General features: G+C 41.2%; 1 protein-coding gene across 1 annotated transcript; it reads right to left on the reverse strand.

Moving 5' to 3' along the window:
• Positions 1 to 277: 277 nt before the first annotated feature.
• Positions 278 to 2,517, reverse strand: LOC113298939 (cytochrome P450 98A2-like). The gene is made up of 3 exons (XM_026547838.1): positions 1,967 to 2,517; positions 1,282 to 1,679; positions 278 to 1,195 (listed from the first exon to the last, which is right to left on the reverse strand). Exons 1-3 carry the CDS (start codon positions 2,448 to 2,450, stop codon positions 551 to 553), a joined length of 1,527 nt encoding a protein of 508 aa, XP_026403623.1. The 5' UTR covers positions 2,451 to 2,517; the 3' UTR covers positions 278 to 550.
• Between the last annotated feature and the right edge of the window lie 8,291 nt (positions 2,518 to 10,808).

Below are 10,808 nucleotides of genomic sequence, written 5' to 3' on the forward strand. Positions count from 1 at the left end.
GGATAAGGAAACTATGACAAATTGAAATTATTTAGGGATATATAGATAATTACATTATCTTTAGACACCCTTATAAACCCACCCTAGAAAATATAATGGATGAGTATGCCTCAAAAAAAAAAGAATGAGTATGCCTCAAAATAGGTTTCTTTATGAATCTGTTAGTATTATCAGAAGTTCAATGTTTTGGAGGACTTCAATTACAGTATATAAGCAAGGATTGTATTCAACAGGCAGAACTTTATTGCCCAAGAAGTTCCTATGAAACAAATTTGCAGGTCAGTAAAGACATCTATTCATATATTTACGCTACAGTATTGCCGTATTGGAGATCACCTTCTCAGAAATCTATTCATATATTGATGCAAGGGTAGCGATCAATCAGAACTATAAAGATGTAGATTGATCCGTTCATTTTACATTTGTTCTCTTCATTTCTCAGTACCTTTGCCAAGCAACTTACTAAAATCAATTTCAGCTTTCAAAGACAGAATCACAAGAACAGAAAACCAGAACCTGGAAAGTTTTGAAAATCTGCGGAACAGAAATCTTAGATATCAGCAGCGACACGTTTGTACAACTCAGAAGGCAACCTTGGGGTAGGAACTGCTAGTAACGGTGTCCTCATGTAGGTCACCAGACCAGGGTTTTCCGACATGTCAAGTTCCTCGGGCTTCACCCCTTCGGTTGGGTTCCAACAGAAATGGTGCAATAGATGACCCAACATTGATGCCACCAAGTTTATTCCTAATTGTGCACCAGGGCAGACACGACGCCCTGCACCAAAGGGTAATAGCCGATAATCGTGACCTTTCATGTCGACGTCCTCCTCCATGAAACGCTCAGGACGGAACTCAAATGGTTCTTTCCATACAGCTGGATCACGCGCTACAGCCCAGACATTTACGTGAACATTAGAACCCTTGGGGATATCATAACCACCAATCTTGACATTGGCATTGGCCTTGTGAGGCAACATAAGCGGAGTTGGTGGGTGCAGCCGCAACGCCTCCTTGGCAATTGACATCAGGTAAGGGAGATTCGAGAAGTCCAACTCTGTCATTACACGTTCAGTTCCTACAACTCGATCCAGTTCCTCCTGAGCCTTCTCTTGAACCCTGGGGTTCTTAATCAGTTCTGCCATAGCCCATTCAACTGATATCGCTGTTGTGTCCATACCTGCTGTGATCATGTCCTGCAAACATAAATTTGAATACAGCATTACTTACAGAATTTTCAAATGTACTGATTTTTGAAGGGTAAAAGTAAATTTAGACTAACCCAGAGAAGGCCAATAATGGTATCTTCACTAAGATCATACTGCTCTTGAACAGTTAGCAATGCATCAACAAAATGCTGCTTAGCACCACCGCTGGTCTGACGAGCAAGAGTATGTTCATCCATAATAGCTCTGGTGAGACGGTCCCTGCGAGCTCCGTGCTTTGCAAAGGCTTCTTCCTCAAGTGGGAACAAAAATCTTAGCCATGGAATATGTTCAGCCATTGCTAGCGACGCACCGAGCTTTAAACCATTAGCAACAATAGCTTTAAATTCTAGTCCTTGTTCATCCATTATACCTTCTGAATTCACAAATCTTTTACCAAATGCTAGCCTAGTTATGTTGTTGAATGCTACCCCACTTAAATAGTTCTTCACAGTCAGACTTTTCCCACTCTTATCTACACAAACATTTATTAAATCAAATTAATTGCCATTAAAATCACTAAACACAAAAATTAGAAGAAGAAAAAAAAGATAGCTTGGGTTAGCTAGTTAACTTTATATATATTTTCTTTGACCCATGATATATATTGAAGGTGTGACTAAATTTAGTTAAATTAGCTAGCTACTTCACTGCAAATAATTTACTCGTGCTGGGACATTTATGATCTAGCAGCATCATAATTGACTATTGAGAAACACGAAATATGTTATGGAAAGCAAAGAGTTCATTTAATTGAATTACCTGGTTTAGTGCAGCCATTAAAGATAGATTCAACCATGGCAGTGACTTCATCTTCTCTAATAGGCCTAAGAGCTTCAATCCTTTTAGGTGAGAAAAGTTCAAGTGTACAAACTTTTCTAACCTTAACATAATGAGGACCATAATCAGCCCAAATAAGATCCGTACCATCTCTACTGAATTTCGCAGCTGATCGGCTCCTGTGCCTATCAGCCAACTGCTGATCTTTTTCTTTCAACACCTGTTTAGCTAACTCTGTATTGGACACGACGACATTCAACGTAGAACCGAACCAAACCGAAATGATTGGTCCGTAAATCTTCGACCAGTCGTAAAAACACCGGAACCTTACCGGTTTGATGTCGTAGAGATTACCCACTATTGGCCATGGACGTGGACCTGGTGGAAGCTTGAACCTTAAACGTTGGAATATATTGTAACTCAGGATTATAAAGAGTATTGCAGAAACAAATATGAAAATTGCCATGAATGACAAGAAGATGAAGAACAAAGAAATGGGAGGGCAAGTAGTTTTAGAGGATTGTTGAAAAGTTTATAAAAGAAAAAAAAATGGAATAGGTAGGAAGTGCGGTTGGTGAACTTTTTTTTGACATTTTTTCTTTCGTATGCTGAAAGTGTTTTAGCTCAAGTAGTTGGTCAATGATCTAGTGCTTTGAGGAGTTGATGGGTAAATGAGCAGCATCTTATATGTTTGAGTGACAGGTAGAGCTGAAAGGCTGAGATTAAATGATTATTTGGAATAAAATGAAAATTAGTTTGTAGGTGAATGGATGGGATGGGATAGAGATGATGGGAACAGACAACTTGGGAGTTGGTGAAGGGTAGGTAAAGACAGAGAAAGGTATCAGTCAAAAGGAGCATGACATGAGACATACTTGAAAGGGAAGGATACCAATAAAAAAAAGGGACTAGCGGCCGATAGTATATGACCAAAAAAAAAAAAAATCAACAGCCAAAGGGTTTGTTGGTTGGTCATCTTGACTTTCTGGGCATGGAAAAGTTGTGGCTGACCCATGGCACCTCTGGTTAAACCAAAGTGAAAGAAAATAAACCAAATTGAGAGCAACCTGAATCCCTGACCGAATTATGGGACAGTTCTTGCATGTGAAAGCTTGCCCTTGCCAAAAACAAAAAACAAAAAAGGCAAGCGTTGGCCAAACAGTACAATGGGGAATGGGGATTTTTTTTTCTTAATAATTGCTGATTTAACTAGAAGCATAACTGACCGAGTTTAAGATAAGAAATAAATTCCTACTTAGTTTGTTAAAAAACAACGTCTTCGTTTCACAAACCAAAGTTTCAATAGAGAAATTTCGGATACTTAAAACTCTAACTTCTTTTGTTAATTTGTCTAAAGAAAGCAGTAAAATCCTATTCCTAAATTGAAAACAAACATTACTAATGGAGATAAAAAGTTCTTGGCATTTTTTTATGGCAGAGATCATATTCTTGCAGTCACTCAAAAACAGACAGGAGCTAATCTTCAATATTTTGATCTACATAAGAGCTTATGAAACGCCTTAGCTTCAGCATCTATGGGTTAGCTGCCCAATCAGAACCTACTGTGAATTCACATATAACATCCTGAAACATTATTGATAGAGATGACATACATATCCCATTGGGTTATTATGCTTTCTGTAAGAATCATCAAATCGAATAATCTAATCAAAGGTCACTGAATTTTCTAACTCCAAGAAGACATCACGGTTCTTGGCCATTTGAATTGTCTTATCTCTTTTAATCTTATTAGTTAAGATTAAAGGATCAGGACTGACACATCATTTCTATGATTCCAAATGGACCAAAGTATGAAAACAATCACTGTAATGTTTTTTTTAGGGGCTATTTTATTTTTGGTACTCAGGTTTTATCTAATTTTTGAGTTTGGTCTAACATTTATCCAGCTTGGTGTTTGGTACTTGAAAATAACGTTGACCCAACTGACTTCTGTTAAGAAATTAATATATAATTTAAAAAATTGTAAAAATGTAATTATTAGATGGGATTACTATCATACCCTTCATTCACATTTACATTAGATCCAACAGCTTTAATAAGCTCATTCATCCTACGGCCGTGATATGAAACATATATTAACCCTAAAGCTAACTCTTTCTTTTCCTTTTATACTCTCTTCTTATTCCGCTTCTACTGTTAGAAACCCCAAAATTTAAGAATTCTTCGTCTTCTTCGATATGAGGGTGTAAGCCATGGTGATTTCGTGGAAGGTATGTTTCTAATCAACATGACAGGTAAGACACATGGGGAAAAGAAGAAACGGTGATTTCTGCTGCTGCTATTGTTGACGAGATGTAATGGTGGCGGCTGATTAAGATGGAATTGGAGATTTTAAAAGAGGGGTTTTGAATATGATATTATGCTCTTCAATAATTGATGGAAATTTATGAGTGCAAGCTTGATTTGAGATTGATTTTATATCTTTGATAGCAACGGTGAAGCTAGGGTTTGAGTTCAATGAAGAGATGGGTTATGTTGGAGGAATTCCGGGTGTGATAAAGCTTCTTCTGATGAAATCAAGAGTGAAAGATGGAGTTACAGTGCTTTAATTTGAGGCATAGTGAAGCAGAATGGTGAGAGATGCTTCCGTCACTGATTGGGTTGTGCCAAAGCTTAGATAATAAGGAAGAAATGGTCTTGATGGGTGTTTGTTGTAGCCGTGAGTCTGAGATGGAAATGGAGATGGGTTTGAGGTTATGGTGGTTGTTGTTAAAGATCAGTTGAATTGTTAGTTAGACTTGGAGGTGCAGCTGTTGAGTTGGTGGAGAAATTGTTTGACATAGGAGACGGTGGTGGTGGTGGTGGTGGTGGAGGTGATGGGATGTCGAGAGGTGGAGGAAACACTCTGTGAAGAACAGTCATGGAAAAGAAAATATCAAAATTTTCAGTTGTTGCCAAACTTTTACCCCCTTTCGGTTTGAACTCAAGGTTATACTAGTAAATTCGCTCAATTACTAGATTTTATATTAATTTTTGAAAAATGCTAAATAAAAGTCACGAGTCAACGTGGGTCAACGTTGTTTTCAAGTACCAAACACCAAGCTGGAAAAATGTTAGACCAAACACCAAGCTGGTCAAATGTTTGTCTTCTTTTCCCTTAACCGCCGTTTTCCTTCTTGATCTTCAGAAACTCGCGCTCTCTCTTCGTCAATCAGGTTAGTATACACTCGGCTCTGATTTTGATGTAGCCTTTCATATCCTCCATACCTGGTTTTGTTTCCCCTTATTTGATTGTTCGAAGTTGTTGATGTACTTGCATGTTAGAATTTCGATTCTCTTTTGCTTCTTTATGTCGTATGAGAACTTGGGTACGTTTTCATTTCGCATTTTTTCCATGATTGTGCCATGATTATTCTTCGTATGCAACTCTACTCATGGTGTTGAGCAATCCTCTGTTTCGTCTTTTGGTAGGATTAGAATACTTCCCTTGGTTGGTTTAGATAAACCCATGCCCAAAGTGCACTCGTTTTTGCCCCAAATCTGTATTGGAGTAAATTGCAAATTTTGTCCACCATTGTTGAAGGACTGAGTTTTCTGCTGATGTTAGGGATCATGATACTTCCTAAGAAACCTGCGCACAGGGATCCGAATCCCATATCATCTACTGAGCCACCTTCGCGAATGGATCATCCTGATGCTACGCCCTCTCCTCCCCCTGAGGATACTGAGATACCTGAGGGAACTGAGATGGTTGGGGGGCCTGAGGTTGTTCCAGACTCTAAGGTTGAAGAGATTTTTGTTGAGGATCTTCCTCCTCCTCCACCTCATTATGAGCTTCAAAGGATGCAATTGCATGACAAGGATAGCTACGCTCACTTTCCCTTGGCTGAGATCGCCAAGTATTTTCGCCTTCATAAGTTTGACATCTCCTTTGTTAACGACTCTGATGTTCTCACTGAATCTCTGATCCGGAGCTTCCCTTATGATGAGAACAACTTGTTGATCAGTGTCGGCCAGTTGGCCGCCGGTATGCTCTTGCCTTTGTTTAGGAGAAAGGACCCTTTATACTATGACGTTTTGTCTACCAGGGATGACCCGGTGAACAAGACTCAGGTCCGAGGAGTTATGCAATATACTGGCAATTTCTGGCGTTCCCTTTGTGAATGTTGGTATTGTAGCAAAAGTAAGACTACCGCAGATCCCAGCGTTCCTCGTACAGATTTCTCTCTGCTTGCTAAGTATGATGGATATCAGCCTTGGGTTTTCAACCCTATTACTTCTGATGAGGTAACCTTTGTTTGCTACAAAAAATTTTCACTTTTCATCTTTGTTTTGTGGCCTTTGCTCGATATTCTGGTAACTCCTTTGCATCCTGCCCATGCTTCTTCTGTTGGGACTGCTCCGGGTTCTGCTGCTAGGACTGCTCTGGGCTCTGCTGGTAACTCCGTAGCTACCAGGACCAGGAAAAGAAAGGCTTCGGTTGAATCATCTAGACCAACACTTGCGGAGTTAAGGATTATAGCCATACCTTTGTGCTTGTAGGTTTCTTAGTATTTTGCTCCTGATCCTTAGATGGCGCATGTGTTCTTCTATAGTCTTTAAAAAGGAAAGGCAAGCTGAAGGCTGTGATTGATGTTGAAGAGTCCGATGAGGATCCTAATGTTGGTGCGGAAGAACAAGATGACGAATATATGGAGGACGTCGAGGATACTGCCCTTAGTCCTCACTTAGACGATATTGAAGAAGATTTTTCCAAGGATAGTCCTAGCCCCTTCGTGCTGTCTCTATGGAAGGTGACAACCTCCCAGTTCGTGGTGATACTTCATTGGTGAGCCCGGTTAGTGCTCAAGCTGCGACTCCTACTTCGTTGCCAAAGGTACCCTCGTTTTTTTCTCCTGGTGATCTGCAACATGTTATCTCGGCTACTAGCAGTGCTGTAGTGATATCTTCCAAGAGACTTCCATCATCTCCTGCTACTTCGCTCCACTCGAGTGGTTCGTTTGCGAAGGGTGTGGCTCCTGTTGTGAGGGCTGGTAGCTCAGACTCTCAGCCGATTAAGAAGGTGGTGATTTCTCTTGGAAGCTTCTCCTTCAATGTTACGCCTGCTTCTTTGGGAAGCGCTCAGTCTGTTTTTACTGCCCCTGCTAGTAAAGTTGTTGGACCTCCACCTTCGTCACCAGATTGGACCGTACTCGGTAATCTTCCCTCTGCTGGTGATATGTACTTAGGTGGTACTTCTGGCAAAGCATTCTCTTCCATTCCCATCTCATCCACCGTGCCCTCTCTTCGGCGTGGCGAGGATTCAGTACTTTTTCCCCATGATCGCTCTCAGGCGATTGGTGGGGTTCTTACGGATCTTGGGATGGGTAAGTTACCTGAGAGCTTGAGCCTTGGTGGAGTTCTGACGATGTCATTCTTGAATCCATACTGCGGGATTCAAAGGGTCCCTTTTCTGCTGAGGTTGATCGTCATCAGCTGGATGGTTCTTTGGAGGTTGCTTCACAGTTAGATGTTTTGTCTGCTCGGTATCGTGTGTCCAAGGATCTATTCTTTGATCCGGACTGCCTTCGCTCTAGCCAGAGCTTTGGTGAAATCCGCAGGGGTAGCATCCAAGAGATGGAGGCCTTTATGGACACCTACACTGATTTCCTTCCTCGTCTTTCGCTGTTCTCAGTAAGTGATTCTTACCTTATTGTTTTATATCTTGTTTTGAACCTCCGTCTGTTCTTATGCTTCGTTGTTTGCATCTTTGCAAAAAAATCAATGTTGGTTGTACCTTGTTCAAGTTTTATAGGGCTAAGTGTACTTACTTGAGTGCTCTGCTGGAGCGTACCCGTCAAGATGATGCCCTTCCTAGCGTACAACAACCTTCTTCCAGTGGTGTTGATTCTGCTGCCAAGATTTCTTTGTTAGAGAGCGATCTGAGGAAAACTCAGAGGTCCCTAGAGGCTTGCTTGTTGGCCCTTGAGAAAGCAAATAACGCTGCAAAAGTTGATGAGGATGGTCGTAAGGCCGCTGATTCCGTTATGGCTGCTGAATCCTCCAAAGTCATAGGTTCGTTTCTTCTTTTCCTTAGCTTTGTCTTCATTTTTATTTGGTAGTCTAGTCCTGAGACAACCTACGCCTTCCAGCTGGTATAGTGAGCTTAGACATCTCCGGGAGCAGGTAGCCAAGTTGACCTCCGATGTTTGGCATTATCAGAAGAAGTCTGACAGGTTGATGAATGTGACTGTTCATAATGAGGCCCAAATTTCTCTTGAATCTGCTCATAACGCAGATCTTGTGAAGCAGATGGCTTCGCTTCGTAAAGAATGTGATGAAGCCCTTAAGTGGAAAGAGGGTCTCATTTTAAAGCAAAAGGAGGATATTGCCTTAATTGAGAGACGCTTCTCAGCTCAAGAAATTATCCGTAAAAAGTATCATATGGATTTCGAAGATGCCTGCTCTTCCTTAGCTAAGGTTACTGCAGAACGTAACGTCTTATCTTCCGAGGTCTGTTCTCTTAAGAGAAAACTTATCGAGGCTGGTTCCGTGCCTTCTTCCATGTCACGTACATCCTTGGTTAAGAGATTGGAAGAGTTAGAGAATGTTTACCAGGTTTTATCCTCTGAGAATACTTCGCTCCGAATTGATGTTGAGGATCTTCGGACCGAACGTGATACCCTCGTGGAGGATCTTGATTCCGCTGAGGTGTATCTTGACGAAGCCCAGCATAGTTTAGAAGAATCCCTTAGCCATGCCGGAGGTAGCTTAGGATTTTCTTGTTATAGCATTTTTCGTTCCCCATACCGTCTTTGCTTTTTACTTATCCCTTTTGCGTCCGCAGGTCTCCAGGAGCAGCTTGTAGGTGCAAATGATACGATTAACCGTCTTAAGGGCCAAGTGTCTTCGTTGGAGACAACTCGTCAATTTGATGCTGCTGCAAAGTTTAAGGATGCCTCATTTCAGGAAGCTAATGACCAGCTCAGTGCTCAGATGACGGAGCTTCGTCGGAAATCAGCTTCAGATCTGGAGGTTCAGTCCTCCCAGATGAAGGTGCAATTCGAGCGTTCGGCCATTGACTATATCAACAATGCCTTTGTTGAAGCTGAACTCCAAGCTGACGGGGTCGTCTTTCCTCGTCTTCCTTATCCTTGATCCTGATGTCTCGGCCTTTGTTTATCCAGACTCTTTGTTATTTTATGCCCTCAGTTGAGGTGCCTTTATGATGTCCCCCTTCTTTGAAACAATGCTTTTTGATGGTTTGAATACTTGTTATCTGCAAGTTTTAAGACATGTCAGACATATTTTTGTAAACTTATTACTTCTCTCATGTTATTGCATGAATATTTTGTTTTAGACGTATTGTGTCTAATTGAACGCACAATCAAGTTATCACAACGTGCTAAGGTATTCTTAACCTTTGGTGGAACATTCAACATCCTACCTAAGTATCTTTGGCCATAAGGTACCGTGGTGGAGAGGGTTCCTACGTGGGCAATAGTTTTCGTATAACCCTACGTGTTCAGCGCGAAGACTGCTTTACTCCGACAAGGTATATCTATAGGGGATATCTTATTTTTTTCTTATGCCTCATGAAAGGAGCCTTAGCCACGAGGATCCGAGATTGACATATGCGCAGTTATGCCTTGCCTTGCCTCATCGTCAATCCTGACGGAGGGTGTCTATTCTAACCCAATTTTATTAATCAAAAACTAATTATTTTAGCAAAAAGTTTATTTCATTGATTAGTAAGGTTTATAATACCTTTGATCAGGGATATAACATGGTAGGATACTTCCCATTCCTTTCTTCTCCTGAGTAATCACCATTCTCTTACGAATAGTATTCTTTAGGTATATTGCATTCCAGGGATGTTGTAATACTTCACCTTTGGGGGTCCTTAAGTAGTAAGACCCTTTTCCGTCAATGTCGTGTATGATGTAGGTCCCGTCCCATGTCGGAGCTAGCTTGCCTCATTCCTTATTTCTTTGATATGGCGGAATTTGTCGTAGTACATATTCTCGACCAAAAGGTTTCGGGGGATGACCCGTTTGTTGTATTCTCGAGCTAGCCTTCGTTTATAGTTTACCATATTTTGCAAAGCTACCTCCCTTCTTTCCTCAAGGTCATCCAGCTTCTCTAACATCAAGTTTGTTGTTAGATTCTTCTCCCATGCCTTCATTTTTGTTGTTGGGAGTATTACCTCCGTTGGGATGACTGCTTCGGCTCCGTAGATCAACAGGAATGGAGTTTCCCCCGTAGCTGACCTTCTTTTAGATCGATAGGCCCATAGGACGTTGTGTAGTTGTTCACACCACCTCTTTTTGTATATTCCTAGCTTATTCTTCTTTAAGTTCATCGCTATGGTTTTGTTGGTTGCCTCCGCTTGTCCATTGCTCTTAGGATATATAGAAGTGGACTTGTTCTTCTGAATGTTGAAAGTATCAAACAACATGTTGATGTTCTTCCCTTGCAACTGTTTGCCATTGTCAGAGACTATGGCGGCTGGTATTCCGAACATGCATATGATTTTCTCAAACAAGAATTTAAAGACATCTGTGTCTCTAATTATTGCCAAAGGCTTTGCTTCCACCCACTTGGTGAAGTAGTCCGTAGCCACAATGAGGTATTTTATTTTTGAGGTTCCCTCTATCAAGGGTCCGACAATATCAACCCCCCATTTGACAAATGTCCAAGGGATGGTGACTGAGTTGAGCTCCGTTGCTGGTGCTTTGATCTTCCTGGCAAAGCGTTGGAATCTTTTACATCGCTTAGATACGTTCTTCGAATCTTCGTCCATGCATAGCCAGTAGTATCCTTGCATTTTGGCTTTAACCTCCAAGGATCTTCTTCCACTATGGTTGTCGGCATCTCCGTTGTG

This window comes from Papaver somniferum, chromosome 7, assembly GCF_003573695.1.
Source record: "Papaver somniferum cultivar HN1 chromosome 7, ASM357369v1, whole genome shotgun sequence".
Lineage (NCBI taxonomy): Eukaryota > Viridiplantae > Streptophyta > Magnoliopsida > Ranunculales > Papaveraceae > Papaver > Papaver somniferum.

What these genes read in the sequence shown, in the direction of transcription:
- LOC113298939 (XM_026547838.1), bottom strand. Translation starts at nt 2,450, where the DNA reads ATGGCAATTTTCATATTTGTTTCTGCAATACTCTTTATAATCCTGAGT. An exon ending in TAATGGCTGCACTAAACCAG is followed by an intron (nt 1,680 to 1,966) that starts GTAATTCAATTA and finishes ATGTTTGTGTAG; the next exon opens with ATAAGAGTGGGAAAAGTCTG. An exon ending in CCATTATTGGCCTTCTCTGG is followed by an intron (nt 1,196 to 1,281) that starts GTTAGTCTAAAT and finishes TTATGTTTGCAG; the next exon opens with GACATGATCACAGCAGGTAT.